The sequence below is a fragment of the Vicugna pacos genome, chromosome 4 (assembly GCF_048564905.1).
Source record: "Vicugna pacos chromosome 4, VicPac4, whole genome shotgun sequence".
Lineage (NCBI taxonomy): Eukaryota > Metazoa > Chordata > Mammalia > Artiodactyla > Camelidae > Vicugna > Vicugna pacos.
The window spans coordinates 8,589,676-8,615,983 of NC_132990.1; the positions used below are offsets into that span (position 1 = coordinate 8,589,676).

At 47.5% G+C, this 26,308-nt stretch overlaps 3 protein-coding genes and 1 long non-coding RNA gene across 10 annotated transcripts in view; 3 read left to right on the forward strand and 1 right to left on the reverse strand.

Moving 5' to 3' along the window:
• LOC116279952 (uncharacterized) overlaps positions 1–26,308 on the reverse strand; it is a 132,061-nt gene that overhangs the window by 97,124 nt on the left and 8,629 nt on the right. For all 7 annotated transcript variants that reach the window (XR_012071855.1, XR_012071858.1, XR_012071856.1 and 4 more), the window contains 2 exons: positions 18,110–18,243; positions 7,516–7,616 (listed from right to left, as the gene is read on the reverse strand). This is a non-coding gene — a long non-coding RNA (uncharacterized lncRNA). The remainder of the gene's footprint in view (positions 1–7,515; positions 7,617–18,109; positions 18,244–26,308) is intronic.
• On the forward strand, positions 457–846 carry LOC102543441 (small ribosomal subunit protein eS12-like). Its single transcript, XM_072958955.1, has one exon. The coding sequence runs from the start codon at positions 457–459 to the stop codon at positions 844–846; it is 390 nt and encodes a 129-aa protein (XP_072815056.1).
• Positions 2,664–3,805, forward strand: CCL21 (C-C motif chemokine ligand 21). Its single transcript, XM_006216838.4, has 4 exons — positions 2,664–2,808; positions 2,908–3,028; positions 3,125–3,292; positions 3,374–3,805. Exons 1-4 carry the CDS (start codon positions 2,742–2,744, stop codon positions 3,396–3,398), a joined length of 381 nt encoding a protein of 126 aa, XP_006216900.1. The 5' UTR covers positions 2,664–2,741; the 3' UTR covers positions 3,399–3,805.
• CCL19 (C-C motif chemokine ligand 19) lies at positions 18,045–19,701 on the forward strand. The gene is made up of 4 exons (XM_006216839.4): positions 18,045–18,175; positions 18,894–19,020; positions 19,251–19,344; positions 19,434–19,701. Exons 1-4 carry the CDS (start codon positions 18,115–18,117, stop codon positions 19,452–19,454), a joined length of 303 nt encoding a protein of 100 aa, XP_006216901.1. The 5' UTR covers positions 18,045–18,114; the 3' UTR covers positions 19,455–19,701.

Consider the following 26,308-nt stretch of genomic DNA (forward strand, 5'->3'; position numbering starts at 1 on the left):
CCACAAGACAAATCAAAACAGTATGGTACTAGCATTAAAACAGACACATAGACCAATAGAATATAGAGCCCAGAAATAAACCCATGCGTATATGGTCAATTAATCTTTGAAAAGGAACCAAAAACATAAAATAGGGAAAGGATAGTCTTTTCAATAAATGGTGTTGGGAAAACTGGATAGCCACATGTACAAGAATGATTCTGGACCCCTATTTTACACCACTCACAAAAATTAACTCAAATTAAAGACTTAAATATAAGACCTGAAAGCATAAGACTCCTAGAAGAAAACACAGAAGAAAATCTCCTTGATCTTGGTCTTGGCAATGGTATTTTTGGAAATGACAACAAAAGCAATAATAAATAAGTAGAAGTACATCAAACTGCTATCACTGAGTAGCTCAGAGGTGGAGACCAGGGTACACGCAAGATTCAGCTCCACTCATTACTCACTGCCATGGCCAAGGAAGGCACTGCTGCTGGAGGTATAATGGACATTAATGCTGCTTTGCAAGAGGTGATGAAGACCACCCCCTGGCCTAGCATGTGGAATTCACAAAGCTGCAAAGCCTTAGACCCGGGCCAACCCCATATTTGGGTGCTTGCATCCATCCATGATGAGCCTATGTATGTCAAGTTGGTGGAGGCCCTCTGTGCTGAACACCAAATCAACCTAATTAAGGTTGATGACAACAAAAAACTAGGTGAATGGGTAGGCCTCTGTAAAACTGACATAGAGGGAAAACCCTGTACAGTGTTTGGTTGCAGTTGTGCAGTGTTTAAGGACTCTGGCAAAGATTCTCAAGCCAAGGATGTTATCAAGAAGTACTTCAAATGCAAGAAATGAACAAATAAAAAAAAAATCTGGCTCTTGTTTTAAAGAAATAAATAAGCAAGCAAGCTTCAGCAAAAGAAACAACAAAAAGAAAAGGCAACCTAGGGACATAGGGAATGGGAGAAAATATTTACAAACCATATATCTGGTAAGGGGTTAATATCTAAAATATGTGAGAAGCTCATGCAACTCAATAGCAAAACAAATTAAAAATCTGATTAAAAACTGAATAGACAGTTTTCCTAAGAAGATACACAAATCACCAACAGGTATATGAAAAGATGCTCAACATCACTAATCATTAAGGAAATGCAAATCAAAACCACAATGAGATATACCATACCTGTTTAAGTAGCTATTATCAATAACGTAAGAGATAACAAATGCTGGGAAAGATGTGGAGAAAATGGAACATTTTTGCATTGAGAATGTAAACTGGTACAGTCATAATGGAAAGCAGTATGGCAGCCCCTCAAAAAATTAAAAATAGAACTGCCACATGATCCAGCAATCCCATTTCTGGGCATATTTCCAAAGGAAATCAAATAACTCCCTTGAAGTGATATATGTACTACCTTATTCGTTGCATTATTATTCACAATAGCCAAGATATGGAAACAGCCTGAGTGCCTGTTAATGGATGAATGGATACAGAAGATGTGGTAAATAAATATACACACATACATATACATATATATATACATACACACACACACACACACACACACACCATGGAATATTATTCAGCCATAAGAAAAAGAAGGAAACCCTGACATTTGTGACAATATGGATGAACCTGGAGGATATACTAAGTGAAGTACGTCAGAGAAACACAAATACTATATATCACTTACATGTGGAATCAAAACAAAAAGCCAAACACATAGAAACAGAGTAAAATGGTGGTTGCCAGGGGCTGGGGTTGGGGAAATGGGGACATGTTTGTCAAAGGGTACAAACTTTCAGTTATGAAATTAGTAAGTTCTGAGGATCGAATGTACAGCATGGTGACTGTAGGCAATAATACTGTATTGTATACTTGAAATCTGCTAAGAAAGTAGATCTCAAGCATTCTCACTACAAAAAAAGGAAAAGGTATAACTATGTGAAGTGATGGAGGTGTTAATTAACTCGATTGTGGTAATTATTTCTCAATGTATACATGTATCAAATCATTACATTGTACACTTTAAATGTATACAATTTTGTCAATTATACCTCAGTAAAACTGGGGGAAAAACATAGGAGGAAATCTTCATAGCCTTGGACTTGGCAATGGTTTCTTAAATATGACACGAAAAACATAGGCAACAGAATTAAAAATAAACTGAACTTCATCGAAATTTAAAAATTTTATGCATCAAAGGACACTGTCAAGAGAGTGAAAAAACAACCCACAGAATGGGAGGAAATACTTACAAATAATATATTTGATAAGGGTCTATTATTCAGAATGTACAATGAACTCTCACAATTCAATAATCAGATTTATAATTTTGGAAAAGTCCTCACCCTGCTTGAAGGAAGGGGAGAGCGTGGAGCCTGGAGTGAAACGAGGTGGCAATCGCAGTGTTCCAGAGGAGAGGTGGTGAGGCCTGCACCAAGGCAGTGGCTGGGAAAGGAAGGAGGGCCTTTCAGAAATGATATTGAGGAGGTACTCTGGTGGCCTGGGGACACTGACTGGCCGTGTGAAGTTTGCATTTCCACATACTAGTGAGGCTGAGTGCCAAGAAAGGATCTGCCTCTCAGGAAGGAAAAGGAGGGAGAGCCCTCTTCTTGCCTGGACAGTGGCTGGGGATGGGGGAAGTGAAAGTGTCCGCCTGCATAAATAGGCAGCACACCAGCCCTAGCCCATACACGGACCCCCAACTTGGAGCTGTCTGCCTCAGCCAAGCTCTACTGCGGCCATGGCTCAGTCACTGGTTCTGAGCGTCCTTGTCCTGGTCCTGGCCTTCTGCATACTCCAGATCCAAGGTATTAAGGAGGGAGTTGCCTAGAATGGGAGCAAGGGGCTGGAGAGGCCTGAGTGGGAGCCTATAAGCAGCCCCTCGCTCCCGGTGAATCCACTTGCAGGCAGTGATGGAGGAGCACAGGACTGCTGCCTCAAGTACAGCCAAAAGAAGATTCCCAACAAAATTGTCCTCGGCTACCGGAAGCAGGAACCAAGCCTGGGTTGCCCCATCCCGGCTATCCTGTAAGTGGGTGCAAGGGGGCGGGTACAGGCTGGCACCTGAGTGGGGAGGGCATGGTGGGCAAGACTAGGACAGGCTTGCTAACCCCCGAACCACAGGTTCTTGCCTCGGAAGAGCTCTCAGCCGGAGCTATGTGCAGACCCTAAGGAGGCCTGGGTGCAGCAGCTGATGAAGCGTCTGGACAAGTCACCAGCCCGCCAGGGCAGCAAGGACAAGAGGGCCTCCAAGTCTGACAAGAAGGGAAAGGGCTCCAAAGGCTCTAAGAGGTGAGGAAGCTGAAGGGACAGGGGGAGAGAAGTGAAAGGGAGCCTTGATCATCCCCTCAAAGCCCTCTTCTGCCCTCCCAGGACGAAGAACCCAAAGGGGTTATAGCCCAGTGACCAGCCTGGAGCCCAGGAGGCCCCCACCAGTCTCACCAGGGCTTGGAGCCCCAACCCAAGGGACAAGAAGTGGGCCAGGAGAGAGGGAGGACTCGGGGGCCCCGGAGCAGCCACCCCATGCTGACCTTGTCCAGCTTCTCACCCCTTCTCCAATTTCAACCAGCCCTTCTGTACTCCTACCCTCCCCTACATGGCTGAGATGCCCACACCAGGCCAGGCCTAGAGAAGCAGAGAAGGGAATGTCCTCCAGGAAGTGTGAGGGGCAGCAGGACTGTCCCCTCTGAGGGAAGGTCACTCAGAGCCCTGGACCTGACCCTGCTCCCCACTGCACCCCACCTAGTCTTTGTAAATATGATTTATACCTAAGCAAATAAAGAGCCATTCCAGCCTTCTTCCCAAGTATCTGTTCCTGTCTGTTTATGTCCACAGAGAAGCCAGTGACACCACAGGGTGGGGTCACACACGCTGGGCTCCTGGCCAAGAGCTCAGGGTGGCGAATTCTATGTTCTCACCCATCCAGAGAATCCTTTCTTCCCAGGTGTCCAGATCTGTGGGCAGCAAAAGGAACGCTGACAGACAGGATGGGCCTAGGCTGCTCCTGGTCTCTGAGAAATCCCTGCCAATGGAGAGACACTGGCCCCCGGGGAACTCATCCCCAAAAGCTCTGCAAACCCAGAAGAGATCCCTCCCCAGATTCCGTCCAGCATTCTCTCACTCCCAGCTTCACCAGGGACTACCTCCCCTTTTCTTGGGACCAACAGAATATGAGCCTCCAAGTACCTCTTTGGGAGGGTCCCCAGGAGGGTGGCTGGAGCCTGGGCCCACCTGTAACATAGGCAAACAAGTTCTACTGAAACCTGAGTTCCAGCCCTGGGAGACCTCGAGAGCCCCCATCCTCCCAAAGACCAAGAAGATTCCGGCCTGATCAGTGACGCTGGGCCCCTGGCCTCTCCTCATTGTGTAATGGGGCTGTGTGCTCTCAGTTCCTAGCCAGGCTCTCCATTCCTCCCTCAGCTCCCTTCCAGCTGGGAAAGCGGCCTCCCTTTCCCTTTTCTCCTTTCTCCTGTGGCTGGGGCCCAGGGTACTTCAGCCCCTTTAACTTCTTGAGGCCAAGGAACAAGTGTCCCATGGCAGGTATCTGGAACCTCAGAATTCAGATATAAATCAGTCTCCTCTCCAAAAAGACTGCAGTCTGGCTCTCCGCTACCTCTCCCTCCCCAGAGCAGAGGTCCTCCTATTCTCCACTCCATCCCGAGGCTGGGAGAGAGAGGACTACCAGATGGGGCCAGGCCATGTGGGAAAGAAGGGAACAGATCCTGGGAGAGGGGCAAGGAGCTGGAAGTGGCTGGCTGCCCCACCACCTTTTCCATCCACCAGTGCCTGAGCAGACCACGGCACTTACCCATTATAAAGTCATTCAGATATTCGCTGTCCGCTCCTCCCGAGGCCAGTGAAGACAGGGGCTCCTCCCTACCTAGCCTTGTGCAGCAGGTGTGATCTTAAATCTCCAAACTCAGATGTGCAAGATTTATTGCACTTTAAAATGTTCTTTCAATCAAACTACTCCAAGCCAGGTGGGCTTGCTGGAGCTCTTGAAATCCCATCTGCCAAGGGCTGTGCAAAGCTCACAGAAACAGAAAGGCACAGGGGAGGCTTCCTCTGTGCCCCCAACACCATCCCATCACTGGACATCCGTCTCACCAGTGAATGCTGTGGTCCCTGTGTTCCCAGTAGGTATGACTCCCCCCGGACTCTCAAGCTCTCAGCCCTGTGGCACAATTGAGCCATGGGAGTTCAGCTGACAGCCTCTTGGCTTGGACCAGGCTTCCCCGGACACCCCCCAGAGCCAACTACTCAGGTCCTGCCACTTGCTTCATCACAGCCAGTGATTAGAGTCCTTTGCCTACACTGGCTGGATGTACACACCAACCCCCTCTCCAGTCTTAGGGAACTCTTTCCAAAACCCTCTCTCTTCCCAGTCCCTCCAAGGTATAATCTCTTCCCAGATTTGCTTTTGACTTTTACAAAGGCAGTAAAGGACTCTGATATCAGGGTGCCTCTACTCTCAGCCCTACTGAAACCCTTTTTGCTCTAAAGAGAAAAGGAATACATCAGTAAAAAGAGAAAGAAAAACATAGGCAGAACAAAACAAAACTTCATATTTCACTAAATTATCCTGCCATATTGCATACTTGGTATTTGCCTCAAGCCCTGCCCTGAGGAGGCATGCAATATGATATTTATTCCATCAGAGAAAGAGTCCCCACTCTCCTTGGCTGTCTTCATCTTTGACAATACTGTCCTTTTTTTCTTTCTTTCTGTAAGGTGCATAATCCCCCAAAAATCAAATAATACCTAGTCATGGTTAAAAAAAAAATCAAAAAGTACCAAAAGGCTTATTCTGAACAAGCATTTCCTGCAACTGTTAACTCTTAAGCTACTTTTTCTAGGAGTTAGTGCCATATGTCTAAATACTCTGTTCATACCTCTGCTTCTTGATTTACCTATTTTTAAAGTGATCAATTGACTTCCTATTATAAAAAGTGGAGATTTAGCTCCCTTACTAACCCTCTTTTCCTGTCACTTTACCCTCTAAATATAGCTATACCACTATATTTAGATAGTGATCAGACTTGACTTTATGATGACCAGGCAAATGCCGTTCACTCGTTCACTGCAGAGCAAAGTAGTGTGTTATGCTTACTTTCCCTTTGCCACTCAGATTTTTGTTTTTCTTAAAGATTCTAATTGTTTTCCCTTTTTTAAATACCTCTACCTTCTCATTATCATAGCTCCAATATTTTTCACACCTCATCATAGGATTAAAGAGCTAATGTTTAAAATATACGTGATAGAAGAAAATACAGGTCAGCGTGTTTATAATCTTGAGGTAGAAGATAAACCATAAAACACAAACCATAAGGGGCAAAGATCAACGCCATTAAATTCAAAGACAAGTAGGAGTTCAGGGGAACGATGGCAAATTAAACACATGCATTTATTTTCACTCCTGAGTCCTAACTAAAACTACAGTAAATGCTTCTGGTGTGCATGTTTGTAAAGGCATAAATTCACAAGGACCCAATGGGAGAGGAGATAAAACAACTTTCCAGAAAATTGCTGCTTAGATAAATAAATATTTCAGTAAAAATAAGTGCAAAGCATAAAATGAAATTATAAAGTTGGAGGATTTCCAATGCCTTGCTCATGCACACAGTAAAAATAAGTATTTTACTGAATACTAGTATGCCAGTATTCAACAGAAAGACAATTAATGGCTTTTACTAGGAATGCAAAAAGAAGAAGAAAATTCTAAATATCAATCATCCCCAAAATGTACAAAACCATAATCCCGCAAACACGAAAACTCATCATAATCCTTAGAATCCTGAATTTTCCTTTAACGTTGAAGTACTAAAGCATGTCACTGCTTTAAAACTGAGTCATTACTATCTTCTAACAATAAGTCATTCTCAGTGCAATCCAGAAAACTATTGATATGATTTTTTTTAAAATGATTTTAGCACTATCTTTTCCAGGAAATAACACCATGCACGCACAGGTGCACACACACACACACACTCTTATGAAATGGTGGGCCAGCTCCTTCTTGTCAGTGTTGCCTCAGAATCTGAAGCCTCCTGTTTCCCCTAGTTCATTCTTTCTTTATGAATCCTTTAAGGGCCTCTTTGAAACAAACGTAAAGGAGGGATGGGGCTAGTAAGATCTCCCAGGAATACAGCTAATAGAAATGTCTTAACAACTTCAGTCATACGATCTGGAAACTAATTCCAAACTAAGCAACCAGATTTCTTACCACTTCCCTCCCTTCATGATACCTGGACCACGCTTTGGCTAGCCACTGTTTCATTCTTTACTCATCAATCCAGCCTTTAGAGGGACATGATCACCAATACAGTTAGCATCTTGCTTGTGACACTTCTTTTAAAAATTAAACATGGGGTATTATGGGGCTACCAGCAAGCTCCACCAACACACTTGGTATCTTCTGTTTTGCTTTATGGTACAGGAAGGTCAGGGGAACTGGGTCTACATTTGCTATTTATGATACCTCAAAATTAATTTGTTTCCTAGCTTTAATCATTTACCTGTAAAAATGTCTTCAGCTTCAGCTGGCCTCTTCTGTGAAGTTCTTTTTCTTTCCCACGTCCAAGTGTTATTTCTCCTTGTATTTGGGAACAAAGTGATGCTGTTTTGTTAAAAAAAAAAATCATCAATGTTTCTGTCCTTTGGCATCAGTCTTGACTGATGAATTACCATTTTTATGGGTGCTCAAACTGCCAAGCCTTTTTCTAATGCCTATATTTGGAATTCTTCAGTTGGAGGCTATTCTACAATTCCCCTACAGAGACTGTTAGCTATGTCAAGAAGCTGAAAACTTAGTTTTCCTCCATTTCTCAGTTGGTGGCAGACAGAAACACGCAAGGGAAACTCTGCTGCCATGTTCTTTAAGACTTTTGCTCTACAGTCATGAATTCTGCTAATAATAAAATTCAATCCAACATTAGATGAATCACCGAACTCCACTTGCGGTCACCTGAGCAGCCGGCGCCAATTTGGGTTCAGAATACACCCAATGGATGCGAAGCTCCACTAGGCCTGATTGCCAGGCTCCGCCACCAGGAGGCAGCATCGTCGCGGCGGTCCTCGGTTCTCCAAAGGCAAACAAGTTTGTGGGTTGAATACTGCTGTTCTCATTTCCTTCATCTTTCTGGGGTCAGTTTTTCTTTTTCTTTTTTTTTTTTTTAATCTTTATTATTTGTCCTCAAATGTGTTTCATGCTAGCCCAGAGGTCTGTCATTTTCCTGCGTCCACTGATGAGCAGGCCAAACTCGCTTTCCGTCCTTATCCAGGTGAAAGCACTTCATCCTCAGACACCAAGCATCGCCCCGAGCACACAGGCTTTCAATAAACCTCCGTTAAAGAACCCATTTTCAGAGTTAGCACCGTAATTACGAAGTTTAACCCGAGTGCGGGTATTCATGCCGCGAAGGGAGTCCCAGAGGAAATGTGAATGTACTTTGGCCTTTAATATAAACATTATTTCATATCTTCCACATTGGGTAGGGCTTGGACTCAGGATAAGCTGGGAATATCTGGGGTTGGGGAGACAAATACTCACAAACACCGTCACAACCCGAGTACCCGCGGGTTCGAGGCCCGAGGGGCGGAAATCTGGCGGGACGGCCGCTGAGCTGGGCCCGGGTAACCGCCGCCCGGGGGCTCCTGGGCCCACGCTGACCCCAGGTCCGCGGGGTTGCGGGTCCCACCCACAGCCCGAGCCTCTACTCCGCACGTTCCGCCCGCGCGCCGGGACCCGGGGCGGGACCCTCGGCCACGGGACCAGCGGGGGCCTGGAGCAGCGAAGAGCACGAGGGGCAATGCCAGGCCCACGGACTTAGGGCCCAACGCCCTTCCCAGCCTCTCTGGGGAGCCCGCCCGGTCCGGGCCGCGCTCCATCCTTGCTATAGCACCCCCTCGCTCGCCAGCGTACCCCTGCCCCTCCGCCAGGGCCGCGCCCCCTCTAGAGCTTCCTTCCCGGCCAGGGGCGCCCTCTGCAGGCCAGGGAGGGGAGGTACATCAGTCAGGCACACAGACGTAGACACAGCCACAGACAGCTCACACACATGGATGACAGGCACAACAGTCACGCTCAGTCCCATGGACACAGCTCGGGAGACGCACATTCATACATTCAACAGACATTTACTAAGTATCTAATCTAGATCCTCCCCCCACAACCCTTTACCCCTCTGTACTCCCACCTCTACCTGGCCTTGGTTGCCTTCCCAGGCCCAGCTGCTCTCTTCCCTGCCCCAATGGCTAAAATGCCCTCTATCCAAGATCTGCGACCCCTGAGGCATGGATTTGATCAGACCAGGGAGCATGAAAGCTGCGCGGGCTTCTCGGAAGAGTGTGGTGCCAGGCTGGGTTGAACTGCCCTGAGCTGGGAGATTTGTCCAGAGTTCACACTGAACCAGGAACCCACTTGGCTGAGAAGAGGGTGAACTAGGTGAAGCATATAGCACACTGAGGGCTCTATGTGCCTGGTCAGAAACTGTTACAGACCTACCCACCTCCCTGGTCTCCAACCTCCCCCCACTCCCCCCTCCAGTGGACCATCTAAACCAAAGGCTTGGGAGTTGTTGCCTTAAATCTTCCACCCATGGGGCCCGGGGCCTGAGATCTGGGCTGGATGACCACCGTGCTAGGCCTTCCCACAAACCCACTCCTCTGCAGTCCTCTACATCTGGGTAGATGTAACTCCAACCATCACATTGCTTAAGCCAGAAACGTTGCCATATTTTCTCTGTCTCTTTCTCTTCTTTCTCTTATATACTTTGCTGAACTCTGAGAGCAGAGCCCATTGGCTCTACCTTCAAAGTATTTCCAGAATCTGACCACTTCTCAACGACTCCCAGCAATCTCCTGTCCTCCCTGGATTGTTGCCGTTGCCTTCAATCCCGCCTCCAGGCTTCTATACCACTTTGGTCGATCCTCCATCCAACAGCCAGGGGGAGCCTTTAAAACATGTGAGATTATGTCACTGTTCAAAACTCATCTCACTGAGAGTAGAACTTAAACCCTGCAACAGCCTACAAAGCCCTACACTATATGACCCATGTTATTACCTGACTGTATCTCCTACCATTGTACTCTTTGCTCAATTTCCTCCTATAACATTGGCCTCCTTTCTATTCCTCCAACACACTGTTGCCTCAAGACTTTCACACTTGCTGTTTTCTCTCCTGGAACATCTTCCCCACATCTCTGCATGGCTCTCTCCCTCACCTGCTTCAGATCAGATCTCTGCTCAAATGTAATCAGAAAATTCTTCTGTGACCACCCTCCCTAATACCCGCTATCCCTCTGGCCTTCTTTATTTTTCTTCATCGCGCTTACTGCTCTCTGACATACTGTTTTTTTTTTCTCGTTTGCTTATTGCCTGTCACCTTCATTAGAATAAAAACTTCACAGGAGTAGGACTGTCTGTCTGTTTTGTTTACTGCTGTGTGCCAGTGCCAAGAACAGTTTCTGGAACATAGGAAGCCCTCATAAATATTTATTGAATGAAAGTGGTATAATCCCTTGTTTATTATTATTTCATTTTTTTTTCACTCTTTGCTGCTGATTCTCAGGATCTTTCCCCACAGGCATTCCGGGAAGATAGTACTGAAATTTAACTGAAACCTCTATGCCAGCTCTGCACTGTAATACTTTTTTTAATTGATGTTTACTTGATTTACAATTTTGTGTTAGTTTCTGGTGTACAGCATAGTGATTCAGTTATACATATATATATATATTCTTTATCATATTCTTTTTCATTATAGGTTATTTCAAGGTACTGAATGTAGTTCCCTGTGCTATATATACAGTAGGATCTTGTTTATAAATTCTGTATATAGTAGTTTGTTTGTAATCCCAAACTCCTAATTTATCCCTCCCCACCCCCCGCCTTTGGTAACTGTAAGTTTGTTTTCTATGAATCTCTTTCTGTTTTATAGATAAGTTCATGTGTATAGTTTTTTTTAGATTCTGCATATAAATGATATCATATGGTATTTGTCTTTGTCTGATTTACTTCACTTAGTATGATAATCTCTAGGTCCATCCATGTTGCTGTGAATGGCATTATTTCATTCTTTTTATGGCTGAGTAATATTCCCTTGTATAAATATACTGTATCTTCTTTATCCCTTCATCTGTTGATGGACATTTATGTTGCTTCCATGTCTAGACTATTGTAAACATTCTCTTGTACCATTCAAGATCTTGGTGGGAAACAAGTGGCATGACCCAAAAGGTTTAATAGAAAAGAATTTAGTGAAGGGTCCATTTACAGAGGTGAGGGCAGGGTTGTTGTGGGCAGCCATTGCCCATGAGTTAGTATAGCTCCAAACTTCAGGCCATCTCTCTTTCTTGCCAAAGTGGACATTAAATGTATAGACTAAAATCCTGCCCACTGAGAGCACTTCCCTTCACCATTGTCTTTCAGGGCCACCCCTGAATGTGAGCAATCTTCTGCTCCTGACTGATGCCAGCATACCTTTGAAACCCATCTGAAAATCAAGACCATGCATTTTCTCTCTCTCTTAACTGTTTGTAGAAAACTTCTCCATGAAGGCATAAGTGTAATCAGAAGCAGAAGCAGAAGCAGAAAACGAAACAAGTAGGAATCTGGGCCACACACCCCTGTTTTTACCCATGCCTTCTGAAACTTCTAAGGCCTGGTCTCAAGTGTACAATGTTCGTTCGATAATGGAATGCTGTCATGCACGTCCGACTATATGATTTGCTATAGATAACACCCCAGGGGGCATTGTCACTGGGTGATCTATAGTCTGAGTTTTAGACCAGGGCCCAGTGGCAAATCAGGAACTGATTTTCAAATAGAAAAGAGTCATAAGCAGCAGAGGTATGGCCTTACTCCAACTCCCTAAGGGTCTTTGCTCTAATCCTCTTCCTGGGGCTCCTTATAACGGCCTTTCTCTGCCACAACTTCACTGGGTTTATGAGTCATAAGGCTTAAGTAGCCAGGCAAATTTCCCTGGACTTAGACCTGTTTCAGACCCCTTCCTTGCTCAGACCTCATTCAGAATCATCAGCTTTATGCCTTATTCAATAAATATGTTGCTGCACTACATCTAAATATGATATATGTTGCCTCCAAAATCCAAACTGTCTTTGAGGGGTTGTGCCTCTTCATGGTGAAGGAGCAACATTCCCCAGACCACTGTTTTTAAGCTCCTCTCTACCTCCAATAGCCTAAAAATTTCACCCATGTGGCAGGATCCTGAATTTTTGAAGGATTTCTTTCTCTCCCTCTGATATACTTGGGTCTTACTAAGGCACATAGGGCGATTGCTACTTCTTTTGCCCCCGGAAGCATAATGCCATCAGTTTAAAGGGCCACTCTGATATTCTGTGGGATAACAAGATTATCTTATGATGATCAGAACAGGAAAGTTGACATATCCCAAGGTAAAACAGTGAAGGTGTGTTTCTGTCATGACAGTTGAATAGGAATAGGAATGGATTTCAATGGTATTTAAGTGACTGGTACAGAAAGTAGGCATGGGCTAGATGATTAGCTGTAATACGCTGTACCAAGGGCTGAAGCATCTTTACAACTTTACAGGTGCTCTAATCTATGCATCTTCTGTAGCAACAAAGCACTGTTTTAAGTTTACTATTGTAGTGGGGAATGTGGTAGGGCAGACACCGTTCAAAGGACTTCCGCTTGGCCCTCCCTACCATAATTTTCCTCACTCCATGGTCAAGGAACCAGGTGGAGATTTTGCTAATTACCAAGTATGCTTATTCCCACTATACATTCTGAAACTAGAGAAATAACCATCAGGTAGGTCTTACAGACTCACTGTGAGATGGACCTGGACCAAGATCCTTCTATCACCTGACCTCCATAAACCCTCGCTCTGACTAGTGGATCACAATGGGGTTTGGGGTTCCCAAGACTAGTATTAACATGTGACAGTATCTAATAATCTCCCAAAGATCTTAATTTTTTTCTGTTCCCCATTCACAGTCACTCTGGCAAATGACTACATATCTCTCAAGGGAAGGCGTAGAGCATTGATTCTCAAATTTTAGCATGTATCAAAATCACCAGAAAGGCTTGTTCGAATACAGGTTGCTAGGCCACCCCCAGAGTTCCTGATTCAGTGGAGTTGAGGCAGAGCCCAAGAATTTGCGTTTCTGACAAGTTCCCAGGTGATGCTGGTGCTGCTGGCCCGGGGACCGCACTTTGAGAACGACTGACTAGAAGAAAGATTTATAGACTCCATCTGTGAAAAGACTCAGGCCTTCCTACCCCCAACCCAATCGAGGGGGTTCAGGTCTGGGGAACTGATTTAGGTCAAGGAACTGGGGAGAAGACTGTAAATCCCCAATACAATTTGGATCAAGTTTCTCCCAATCAGACCTAAGAATGTCCAATTATATGGGTTAAATAGCACACCAGTAAGTTGTCCCTCTATTTCATTCCTAGGAACCCTATGATCAGTGAGCTACCACCACAGCTCCTTATGGGCAAAGCACAGTGATTACCACTTGTCCCTGCAGCTTATAGAGAAATTTCATTCATCTTATTGCTCATAAGGTGAGCATCTGGACTCTGCCTCTCAAAAATTCCATTTTCTCCTTGAAATAAAAGTGCCCAGTCCCAAGACAGCATCTTCCATTCACACCTCCTACATACTAAAGAAATCACTACAGTGCTTTTCAAAGCTAGTGTTCCCACCACCAGTGCTTTTCTTATTGCCTTGGAGAAGGAATTATCTTCCGGGGCCCTTCAGAAGTTAGTGGTTGCACATAAGAGGGGCCCTCCAACATTCCCATCTCCCTAACCTTTGCCCACCTTCCTTTGTTTTGCATCTCAAAGTATAGTCTGCGGACCAGCAGCATCAGCATCACTTAGAAGTTTGTTAGAGACACAGCTTGGATTTGACCAGGACCTACTGAATCAGAATCTGCAGTTTAACAAGACCCCTGATGGATCACGTGCACACCAAAGCTTGAGGAGTGCTGCTCTACGATATGTCAGTGAGGTTCTAGCACCTCAGCCCCATTGATCATAAGCCACTTGTTGAGTTGGATTTCCAGTAACCACTCCGACAGATTATTAACACCACTCCCAGGTGCTCAGCTAATACAGGAATACCCAAATCCTGGGGAAAGGCAACCACATCAATCAATTCTTCCTCACTGGTCCACAGGATTCTCCCAATACAGCTGACAGGTACCTGCAACTCCTTCAGTGTATACACTTTTGTTCTTAGAGCTTACCTTGTACATTCCTGTCTAGGCAATGTTAGAATCAAAATCTCAGTGTGGGGATGGAGACTCTGGGGAGTGGTCAGGGTGGGTCCTGAAGAGGATAGGCATGCCTTTTGCCAGAGAGCTATTAAAAACATTTTTTATCATACTAAGTGAAATAAGTCAGAGAAAGGCAAATATCATATGATATCACTTATATGTGGAATCTTTAAAAATGATACAAATGAACTTATTTACAAACCAGAAATGGACTCACAGACATAGAAAACAAACTATGGTTACCAATGGGGAAAGGGGTGGTGAGGAGGGATAAATTGGGAGTTTGGGATTAGCAGAAACAAAGTACTATATATAAATAGGTAAACAACAAGGACCTACTATATAGCACAGGGAAGTATATTCAATATCTTGTAATAATCTATAATGGAAAAGAATCTGAAAAAGAATATATATGTATGTATATGTATAACTGAATCACACCATGCTGTACACCTGAAACTAATACAACACTGTAAATCAACTATACTTCAATAAAAATCAAAAAAATTTTTTCTAATGGAAGGCTGGATCATTCATGGTTTGCAGGGGGAAAAGTGTTCTTCTACCAACAAGGAAGGTTTAAGGGAACTTAAAGGACTGAAATTCTCAGCTTTGTTCATCTCTGCCTAAATGTCCCCATCCCAAGTCTCAGTGCCCTTATTCTAGTATTAGGAATACAGTAGAGTTTGCTCATTTGCCTGGTGTTGCAACTCTACGACACATACAATCAGCTCTTGGGCTTGATCTATAGCCCTATCTGCCATGTGGCCACATAAAATAAAGATTACTTAAGAATTCCATAGTAAAGGGGGATAAATTAGGAGGGGAGGATAAATTAGGAGCTTGCAGGTAACAGATACACACTACTGTATATAAAATAGATAAACAAAGTCCTACTGTATAGCACAGGGAACTATAATCAACACCTTATAATAACCTATGATGGAAAAGAATCTAAAAAAGAATATATATATGTGTGTGTGTATATATATATACACATACATACATATATACAGATATAAGTGAATCGCTTTGATGTACACCAGAAACTAATACAACATTGTAAATCAACTCTACTTCAAGTAAAAAAAAAAAAAGAATTCCAAAATGGTGGTCTGGATCTCCATCGTAACTTGAATTAAAATTTTATGGTATTAAACTTTTCTTTTTCTTATGTAATTTTGCCAGCATAATCAGGAACAGGCAGTGGACCCAACAATATACGAAATGGCCATTTGAAATCACCATTTGTGGCCATAACAATTAAGTGCCTCAGGCGTTTTCTCTCCTAATGTCATTCCCTCCAACCGCATTCCACCCTGTACCTCACTTGATGATAGTCTTAAGTGATGGTGATGCTTCTGCATGCTCCGGATTACTAGCATCCCCTTTCCCCACCCAAGGAGATTGTCTATGCACTCAGCAAATAGAGCAACCCAAACCTAGGATTCTATTTTAGAAACTATTTCCTGGGATCTTTTCTGGTACCATTTACTGTATCAGTCAGGATCCTGGCAGGAAACAGATGGCAAACTCAAAAAAAGTTTAACCAGAAAGATTTTAATAAAGAGGCTATTTAAGAGGTGGAACCAACACAGAATGGTGAGGCACTCAGCGTTTAGCATTTAGTGGGAAACCATTACCATACCAAGGCCTGAAGGGGCCAGAAAAAGGGACAGTATTTCAGGAGTCTTAGAGATAAACCCACGGAGAGGCGGCAACCCAAAAGAACCTGTAACTGCAGCCCAGTGGTTCTCACTGCCACCGAGGATGTGTTAAAAGACAAATTATTCCGGCAGGTCTGGAGTAGGACCTCAGAATTTGCATTTCTAACAAGCTCCAGGTGATGCTGATGCTGATGCTGCTGTCCAAAGACCACCCTTTAAGAACAAGTGCCGGACAGTAAATCACTCACTGTCAGAACTATAGCAAGAGGAAGGATTCAGAGAATTAATGCCTCAACCTCTCTCTCCTGCCACTAATCTGCTGCTGCCTCCCATGGGCCAAACCCAAACAGAAGGTAAAGGATAAGGGATCCTGAGTAATACTGTCCCTAGAAATCACCCTTCCAGAGAACAGAGCAGGGCAGAGATGAGAGGAGAATGGAGGGCGGTAGGGCAACAAATAATCAGAACCACCATAAGCACAAGGGTCAATGGAAAGATGGATAGAGGGATGAACTGAGAGATATTTGAATAAAAGCACAGAATAATAATGGTTAATATTGAGCCCTCTAAACAATGGGCTTTGCTCACATTACCTTATTTAATCCTAAGAAGTAGATCTATTACCATTTCTGTTTTACAGATAAGGACACTAAGCTGAAACTGGATAATCTGCACATGGTCACACAGCTAGCAAGCATGGACTCCGAATCGCAGCCTCGGCAAGCTATCTGTAATCTCACTTCCCTGTGCTGCTCTGTGATCAATGGTAGACCGGCAGTGTGGGATAGTGGTAAAGACTGTAACTTTAGAGTAAAGACACCTGGGTCCAGGACACGTATTTGCTTTGTGATCTTGTGCTCTGAGCCTCATTCCTTATGTGTAAACAGAGATAGGGATATGATAATAATAAAAACTACCTCCTGGTTTGGTTGAGAAAGTTAAGCAAGGTAACAGGGGTAAATTGTCCTTGGTACAGAGCCTCACACAGAGTAAATACACGGAAATATTACTGCTATTAGTAGTAGTGTCATTAATAGATGGAAAGAACAGGAAGTCAGAAACTAATGAGGGAAGCATTGCCCCCATCCAACAGAAGGCCCAGAGCTCAGGTAAGGATGGTTGAATGGATGTCCCACATATTAATTTCCCTTTTGAGGCCTTCTCTTCTGGTCCATCTCTGGTCTTTCTCATAAGGATGAGAAATCACTCCTCTCCCCACCCCATCTATCAATTCTCTGAAATTCGGGGATTTGTGTGCATATGAGCTGGCCAGCCCCTCTCCTTAGAAATCCCCTCTTGGTTCCCAGGATCGAGAGGAAAGGAAAGATGAAGGGGGCTATGCCAGGCCAGGCTCCCTCCAGCTGTTGTGTTGACCCAGGTGTTGGGAATATGAAAATGGTAACTAGAGAAAGAGACAGTGCTTGCTGAGTCAGGAGGTTGAATCCCAGGGGCCTGAGATGTGGGATGGGGTGCTGGGCCTCCTTCCAAGGAACATTCCTGCAACTCTGCTTGTCCCACAGGAGAGACTGGTTCCCAGATGATGCATGGGCAGGCACCATAATGACCTGGGGAGGCCACCCCAGGCTTCAGAGTTGTTCTGAGGGCACCAGAGAGTCTTCTGCACCACCAGCAGCACCCCAGAGAAGAACCAGAGAAGAGAGTGAGGATGAGGGATAAACCGAGGGAAGGATGCGCCACTCCTCAGTCTGACCCCTCCATCCTAACCATCCACTCTGGAGGCCCGCCCTGTGGTTGACAGTGCAAATGTCACCAGTGAGGTGACAGTGCAGACTCTCCCTGGAGCCGACAGCACAGGGTCCCCTTCTCTTGGCCAGACTGCCGAGTGCTTAGGTTTTCAGAGCTGAAGCCAAGGGAAGCAGAAGAGAGGGGAAGAGGGAGGGCAGGGTCAGGTTCTGTCAGAAAGAGGGGGCCAGAGGGGAATCCACGGAACGGACTTGGAGGGGAATTTCTCGGCAGAGAAAGTGAAAGTTCTGAGCCATAAATAAGAGGCAGTGGCAGCCTCATCCAGCCTCCACTCTCACATGCCCAAACCCCTCTCACCCCACATCCCAGCACTCCCTCCCTCTCCCAGCCAAGTCTCAGCTCCACACGGACTCTTGCCCTCACCCAGACTCACTCCCGCTCACACACTCACTGGCAGTTCGTCTCTGCTCACCCTCCATGGCATCCCATGCAGCCGCACTGCTGGCCCTCAGCCTGCTGATCCTCTGGACGTCCTCTGGTAAGGCTGAGGGGAGGCTTAGGGTGGCGGAAGGTTGCGGGGCTGTGTCCATCTCAGACTGCCTGGTGCTGGATGTGAGGGACACTCTGGGTTAGGGCTGCATGTTTCAGTGAACCTGGAGGTTTCCAGTGCCCTGTGTGTGTGCCGGTGAGTGTGCCTGGACCTGGGCCCCTGAGCACATCTGTCTCTTGATGTATCCAGGGCCTGAGACTACCTGTCCCTCTGCAGGCTCTGTTTCCTGCTGCCTCAGTCTCCCAGGCAGAAGGAGAGAACAGTATATATTTGCTAAAGGTGGAGAGAATGGGAGACACTGAAGCAGGGCTAAGAGACAAAATCTTAAACGATTTTTAAGTTCTGCTAACACCAGCCTCCAGCAACCCCACCTCCCACCCATCCCCCCACCAACACTGTGACCAGCATTAACTCTTCATTTGTGGAGAAGTTAAAAGGACTTGGGAAAGAGGTGAGGGTGATCAGGGCAGCAGGAAGGCTTTTGTGGGGCTCAGGGCAGCCAAGCAGCTTAGAAATACTTCCATACATTTAGCCACCAGCAGGGCCATACTGGTGCACATTGGCTGAATACAATCAGGTCTAGTTGCCACCACACACACACACACACACACACACACAGGTGTCCTTAGTCCTACTTAGAGCTGTGGCCTGCCCTCCTCAGGGTCCGTGTCCTGACACTACCTTCTTTTCCCTGACCTGGCTCCAGCTCTGGGAGGTGCCAACGACGCTGAAGACTGCTGCCTGTCTGTGACCCAGCGCCCCATCCCCGGGAACCTGGTGCAAGGCTTTCGCTACCTGCTCCTCAAGGATGGCTGCCGGGTGCCTGCCGTGGTGTGAGTGGTGGGAGGAGCGTGTCCCCTTCATCCCCCCCATCAGCCCCTGCTGAAACCCACCCCTACCTTCTTATCTCTCTTATCTTTCTCCTTGCCAAGCCCACCCCCTGCAAAAAAGCCCCAGATACAGGTTCCCAGATGTGGTCTCCGGCCACTGCCCCTCACACCAGGGCCTGGCAGGAAGCTAGGTTCCAGGGCTTTTTTCTCTGACCTCTGACCTCTGACTCCAGGTTCACCACGCTAAGAGGTCGCCAGCTCTGTGCACCCCCAAACCAGCCCTGGGTGGTCCGCATCATCCGGAGACTGCAGAGGAGCTCTGCCAAGGCAAGCCCCGCCCTCCCCAGCCCTGCCTCCTCCCTCCAAGCCCCTGCCCAAGACCCCAGCCCATGACCTGCCTCTCCTTCCTCCCCCAGGCCAAGGGCTCCAGCAGTTAGCCCACAAGAGTCCCAGCCCCAGAGGGAGTGCCGTGTCCCAGTGAAGGGATGTGAATCACTGGCACGCGAGAGAATCAAGGACTAGAAGGGAGGACCAGGCCTCCAGCTCCCCTGCCCCAGACCTAACCCAGCTGGGCAGGAGTGTCACTGTGAGTGTGAGTGTGAGAAAGGGTGAGTGTGGCAGAAGCACAGCCTCTGCATGATCAGATTCCATGCTGTCCAATGTGTCCAATAAAGCCAGCTGGTACCCACGAATCTGTCTGTTGTCTGTTTGCCGTCAGTCCAGGAGGACTGTGATAGGAGTGGGGGAGGATGGAATGGCAGGATTAGTTTCCACCCTGCGGCCTGAGCAGCCTCCTCACTGACCTCCACCCAACACGCTATGTTCTCAGGATCAGCTTCCACACTCAGGGCCCCACCTCACGTCTCCTCACAGCCCTATCACACTCCACCGCTCAGCAACACTAACCCGTATCGGTTCCCTGAACGAGCCAAACTCTCTCAGCCCCCCGGGCAGGTGATCAAGGATCCAGGTGTCTCAGGGATCTGGTGTCACTATGGGGGAAGGGAGTTGTTGGGAACCAGCTCTCATGGCTGGGAGGAGGTCAAGGGGCCCAACTCTATTGTCTGGGGGGAAAGTACCCATCCACGCATGCCATTCCCCCTGTCTGGAACACTCCTCTCTCTTCTGCCTGCCTGGCTTCCCATCTGGGTTGGCATAACTCTTCCTCCAGGAAGTCTTCCCTGAATCCACCTTGGGTTAGGTAGCCTCCCTCCCTCCTCGGCTCCCAGGGCCCTCTGCTCCTGCTCCTCTCCTCTTGCAGCACTCAGCACCCTGAGTTATAATTGTTAGTTTGTCAGCCTTCCTGGACAGGGATCATGTCTCTTTTGGTTTCCTCTGTCCCTTGGTATCCAGCACACTGCTGGGCACAAGGTAGTCACTCAATAAATACTTGTCTTGAGAATGGATAAATATGTGAGAAAAGGTTTGGCAGCCAGGGGTGAGGGCCCAACTGTCCACACAGAATCCAACCTCCAAGCCAGCCCTCCTCTCTTGCTCAGTCACTCTGGGTCAGGTCTAGCCCCATCTAGGGCCACATGGCAATCCTAGGGCCATGCTTCTCAGGGATACTGACAGACCTGGGAGCCAGAGGTCAGAGTGGGAGAGGGAGGAAGAAGGAGCAGGCAGAGAGCAGGGGCAGTTTAGCACGGAGGGACCCCACCATCACCTCGTAGCCACATGGGCTCCCAGGTCGAGGCAACACAGACCAGGAGAATCACAGGGAAGGAGTCTGAGCTCTGGGAGACAAAAGCCCTTGACTCTTGGAACATCCCACAAGGCTGCTCTCGAAGGATTAACTCCTGCTCAGTCCCCTGGGGAAGCTGGTTGGCCGCCAGAATATGGCCCCGAAGGGCCTGTCCAGCTGGGAGCAGCAAATCTGTGCCCCTGGGGTTGAACTAACAGCCAGTACAGCAGAGCGAGCATTCTCTCTGAGCATTCACAGGGGCCATCATTATACCATACACCTTATCTGGTAACAAAAGGAGGCCTGGGCAGCCTGGGAAGGGAAACCGTGATGAGGGGGTGGGCCAGCCCCCCCTGCTACAGAGCTGAGAGCCCGGCATCTTCTTCCTCACCTCTGCTCCAAGGAGAAAGTGTTCAAAACCAGCTATTCCAGGCCTTTGAGTCATAGGAGTGGGTTGAATGGGGATGGTTTGCAAGAACAGTTGGTATGGCCAGGAAATTTGGCTCTGCTGCCTGGGGGAAATTACCCATCCTTTCACGCAGTCATGCAGCCACCCATCTAGCTGTCTCTGCATTGATTAGCCCTCCATCCACCCAGCCAGCCACCCACCCATCTACTCATCCATCCGCTATTCCATACATTCAGACAGCCCACAATGATGTACCAGACGTCCCAGCTGTGGACATTGTTTGGACCTGTGCCCTGTTCCACCACAGGCAGCGGACAAACACAGCCCCTCAAATCCTTCTCAGTCCCCAGTGAAGCCAAGTGGAGTTCAGCAGACACAAACACACAGAGGCAGACAAAAACCCTTGGCGCTTGGGGAAACACAGATAGAGGAGAGAAGGTGAGGGTGGGAGCCCTGAGTAAGGTGCTATGAGGACAGAGGCCCCTGGACACCACCTCCCTGACACTGCTGTGGGGGTCGGGGTACAGGAACAGGTCGTGAGCAGCCCCCCAACTCCCAGTCCTGTTTCTGGCCCTCACTGCGTCACTCTGGGCAAGTCCCTTCCTCACCGCCCCCTCCAAGGGACATATTTCCACCATTTGTCAGGTAGGGGAAGCGGCCCTAGTTATTAAGAGTTCCTTTTTATTTTTTTTGGAGAGGGGGCGGAGTGTGTAACTAAGTTTATTCATTTGTTTATGTTTAGAAGTACTAGGGATTAAACCCAGGACCTCTTGCATGCTAAGCATGTGCTCTACCACTGAGCTATACCCTCCCCCACAAAATAAAGACTTGATTCCTAAATCTTTGGGTCTCAGGTTAATCCCACCCACAGCCTACACACAGGTTCCCTCAAAGTCATGCTCATTCAGAAACATCCCCACTTCCTGGGGCCCCAGGGACCACCCTCTGGGAATGAAGGGGACACTGAGGTTCAGGAAGAAAGAAAATAATCTAGGAGCTTGGGAAGTGGCTTGAACAGCCCCCTGATGGACCCTGGAGACCTGGAGGATGAAGAACTTCAAGGAAGCCTGAGCCCTCCCCACCCCTTCTCCAGCCAGCGCCTTCTCTCCCAGCTCTCTCCCTCCCTCTTCTTCCCACCCTCCAGCCACCAACCCTCCTGGGCAGTGGGTCTTACTCCCTTATCTCCCTGCCAAGAGGGCTCAGCTCAGCAGTCTGTGACCCACTTGAACATTCTCAGCACTCAGACTTCACCTAACCAACACCTGCCCAGTTTCACTATGACTCACTGACGCGCGTTAAGTCCTCATTCACACCAGGTCCACCACCAACCTGCCTACCTGACAATGATGAAGCTGCCAGCTCTCTGAGGGGTTAGAGGGCCTGGCTCCCTAGCCAGACTATGGGGACTGCCTGCCTCTAAGTGCACACCTTCCTCTCTCAGGCACGTGGCTCTTGCTACAGGGTTAAGGCCAGCAGCTGAGATGTTGGCTGCTGAGTGATCACAGGCCCTCCTGACCTGAAGGCCTGTGATCACTCAGCAGCCAACATCTCCCTACAGGCACCTGACGTCCCTGCTCAGGGCATTCCCTGCCTTTTTGTCCACATAAAAAGCTCCTTGTCCTGTCTCCTGGTAGAGTTCCCCCGGGGAGAGGTCTGGGCCTCTCCAGCTCCATTGCCAACATTGCTCTGCACAGGGGCTGGCATGGAAGAAGGTCCAGTACATATTTGATTAAAAAAAACCAGAATGGAACACGGCCCTTTCCCACGATTACTCCACCACCACTCACACCCGGAGCGCATCCAGTTCCCGGGACAGCGGGGCTGTCTCTGTTACATGGCTAAGTGTTTGGTCAGAGCCAGCTCCATACGGTTTTGATCATGTTTTCATCATCTCAGTTCAATTTCTCGGTAAGCCCCCACCGCATACCCCCCTCTCTGGCCTCCGGGAAACTCAGAAACGGCCAGAAAACCTTGGAAGGAACAGCCCCATAAAGCAACAGGACTCCCAAATAGGGAGTTTCCTCCAAGAGCCCCTCTGTAGGAATGAGCAGGCAATTTCATGGTCAGAGGCACTTCCTCGATGGCCCCCTGGGAGGCCACCTCTGTCTACATGAGGGGGCTTGGCTCTGTAGCAGGAGCTCTGTCACCACCAGTGCTGACCAGGTGTTGGGCACAGCTCTAAGCGCTTCTTGTACTGCAGCTAAGGAAACGGAGGTACAGAGGTGAAGTGACTTACCCAGGCTGGACGGCCAGCAAAGTGGCAGAGCTGGGGGGCTCCTGCCTGGGCAGTTTGTCTCCAGAATCTGTACTCTCAGCTACCACACAAACCTCCTCTCTGAGCTGACCCCTCTCCTAAGTGAAAACGGGGAACAAGACAGCAGGGGCAGATCTGAGGAAGTGGCCCTCGGGGAGTAGGAAAAGCCATGACTTTGAGTCCTTTATGTGCACTAACGCTGCATCATCAAACAACCCTACAAGGTGGGGGTCACCAGTTTCATTCTAAGTATGAGGAAATGGAAGCACAGGGAGGGAGAGTGACCTCCTGAGTCCACTCAACTGGTGAGTGGCAAAGCTGAGACCGCAGCCCAGGTCTGCCTGACGGGTCGCACTTGGGCTGAGGGCCGGGGGCTGGGGTGTCCAGTTGGGGTGGAAAGGTTTGGCTTGCTAGAAGGAGCCAGGAAAAAAACAAGAGAAGAAGCTGGAATCCTCAGGGAGGACCCCAGCACTTGAGCTCAGGTACGGATACACCCCTTGGAGGTCGCCAGGCTTCTCCCGCAGAAAGGGAGCTTGCTTCTGTGGAGCCTCCAGGAGGAAGTGGGCATGGCTTCTCAAGGTGGGCTCGGGCCTCAGTTTTCCCAAAAGTAGAGCAGTGGGGAAGGGGATCAGGCTCCCATAATGCCCACCTTCTCACCTCCATGCCCAGGGCCTGGTAATGTTGAAAGGGAAGGAGGAAGTGAGGGCAGGGCTGAGATCAGGAGGGTAAGGGTTGGGGCAGGACTAGGGGTCCTGTGTGTGGGGCTTCTGGAAGGAGTGGCCTCACAGAGGGCCTCTGAGCCAGCCTGGCGGGGACCCCTGCAGGGCAGAGCATCTGGGGACCATAGAACAGACCAGAACAATGGGACCCACTCCCTCAGAGTTCTGGATCTCAGAATCGCAGTCCCTGGAAATCTGGTCTCATCACCATCAAAACCTCAGTCACCTTGTCAACCTCATACCTGTCAGACCATCATTTCAAGGATCTTCCCCCAAGAGGAAGGTACCTCTTCCTACCAGGGGCCCAACACTGTAAAGCCCTCCATCAATTCAGGAATCGCCAGGACATCCCCATACCTACTGGTGTTTCCATTGCTAACAGGACCCCCATCCATGTCAAGGTCCCCCCATTACTCTCAGGCCACCATTCCTCTTGGGAAATCCTATCACTGTCGGAAACACCCAAGCCTGTCAGGCAGGACAGCACCATTGCACCACTCCAGGGACACCATTTTCCCTGTAGTCTATGTAAATGGCACCTCCTGGCATGGAGCCCTAAGTGTCAGCGTATCTGTTACTGTATGGCCCCCAGTGGTCTTAGGGCTGCCATGACATGGAGTCCCAGCCCTGGCAAACCCTTGTGTCTAAAGTGATGCCACATCATTGTCTGGAACCCAGAACATTATTCATGCCAGGCACTATTCTAGGTGCTGCTGATACAGTAGTAAACAAGACAGATATTGTCTTGGGCTTCATGGAGCTGAATGTAATCCTTAGGAGATTCTACAATGGAAGGCAAGCTCTATTAGAAACTAAGACTAATATAATGGGAAATTCCTCAGAGAAAGGGGTTAAGGTTGTGGGCAGTGAAAAAAAAAGATAAATATCTCAATAGTCCACCCTATGGCTGTAACATCAACATGCATCCTCCTTCTCAAACCCTAGACTTACAATTTTAAGGGTATCACCTAACATAATAACACTTTTGATTATACAACCAAAAAGATTCACTGGTCCCCAAAGAGAGACTATTCAGAGCCTTAGCAATCACCACATCTGTCTTAGCATGGGCTGCCAGAATAAAACACCAAGGACAGGGTGGCTTAAACAACAGTAATTTACTTTCTCACAGTTCCGGAGGTTAGAAGTTCAACATCAAGGTGCCAGCATGGTAGGTTTCTGTTGAGAGCTCTCTTTCAGGCATGCAGACGACCACCTTCTTACTGTGCCTCATGTGGCAGAGAGCTCACTCTCTCTTCCTCTTTTTTAAGGCCACAGTTCTATGAGACTAGATCCCTACCCTTATGACCTCATTTAACTTAGATTACTTCCTTAAGACCCTCCCTCTAGACACAGTCATATTGAGGGTTAGAGCTTTAACATTTGAACCCTGGGGGGGACACAGTTCAGACCATAGCAAAATCCAATTCTAAATACAAGATCTCAGGATGACATCCATCCCTCCGCTAGTTTTGTTCTAATCTCATCTCTCTATTCTACAACACCTGAGTGATGCTGCAATAAAAAATGGCGCCTGAGTCTGAATGGCTTAACACAGGACAATTCTATTCCCCACACATACCATGCCTGCTGTGGATCCAGGCGATCTCTAGCACAGCTGTGCTCCACATGGTGGCTCAACAGTCCAGACTGCTTTGATCTTCTGGCATGTCCTTTTCATCTCAACACATGTTTCCATGATGACTCCAGCCAGACAAGATAGCAAAGGGAATCTCCCCTTAAACACTTCTATCCACAAAAGACATATGCCATTTCTGCACACAGTTCATTCATTGGCCAAAGTGGGTCAAACAGCCATGCCTAACTTCAAGGGGGCAACTGCCAGGAGAAGCAAGCCAGAATCTCAGTAAATAGTAGTAATATTATCACTACCACTTATACTCAAGAATGGAATAAAGGAAAATGAAAGAAAAGGGGAGCCAAGAAATAGAATCATTTCACAGCCAGGAAGGAACTATGAATAAAAGCTATAGTGAGTAGTTCTGAAACTAGTTCTGGGGCTTAACTAGAATTTATTACTTCTTTCTTATATTCGTTTTCTATTGCTGTATAACAAATCACCACAAATTTAGCAGCTTCAAACCATCCAAATTTATTATCTCACAGTTTCTGTGGTCCAAGAGTCCAGGTACAGGCTGACCGGGTCCTCTGCTCAGGGTCCTACCAGGCTGAACTCAGGTGTCAGCCAGGGCTGCAATCTCACC

Bases quoted from the DNA above. Each gene is read 5' to 3' on its own strand.
- LOC102543441 (XM_072958955.1), top strand. From the start codon at position 457: ATGGCCAAGGAAGGCACTGCTGCTGGAGGTATAATGGACATTAATGCT.
- CCL21 (XM_006216838.4), top strand. From the start codon at position 2,742: ATGGCTCAGTCACTGGTTCTGAGCGTCCTTGTCCTGGTCCTGGCCTTC. The intron at 3,029-3,124 runs GTAAGTGGGTGC...CCCGAACCACAG, and splicing joins TGCCCCATCCCGGCTATCCT to GTTCTTGCCTCGGAAGAGCT. The intron at 3,293-3,373 runs GTGAGGAAGCTG...CTGCCCTCCCAG, and splicing joins GGCTCCAAAGGCTCTAAGAG to GACGAAGAACCCAAAGGGGT.
- CCL19 (XM_006216839.4), top strand. From the start codon at position 18,115: ATGGCATCCCATGCAGCCGCACTGCTGGCCCTCAGCCTGCTGATCCTC. The intron at 18,176-18,893 runs GTAAGGCTGAGG...ACCTGGCTCCAG, and splicing joins GATCCTCTGGACGTCCTCTG to CTCTGGGAGGTGCCAACGAC. The intron at 19,021-19,250 runs GTGAGTGGTGGG...CTCTGACTCCAG, and splicing joins TGCCGGGTGCCTGCCGTGGT to GTTCACCACGCTAAGAGGTC.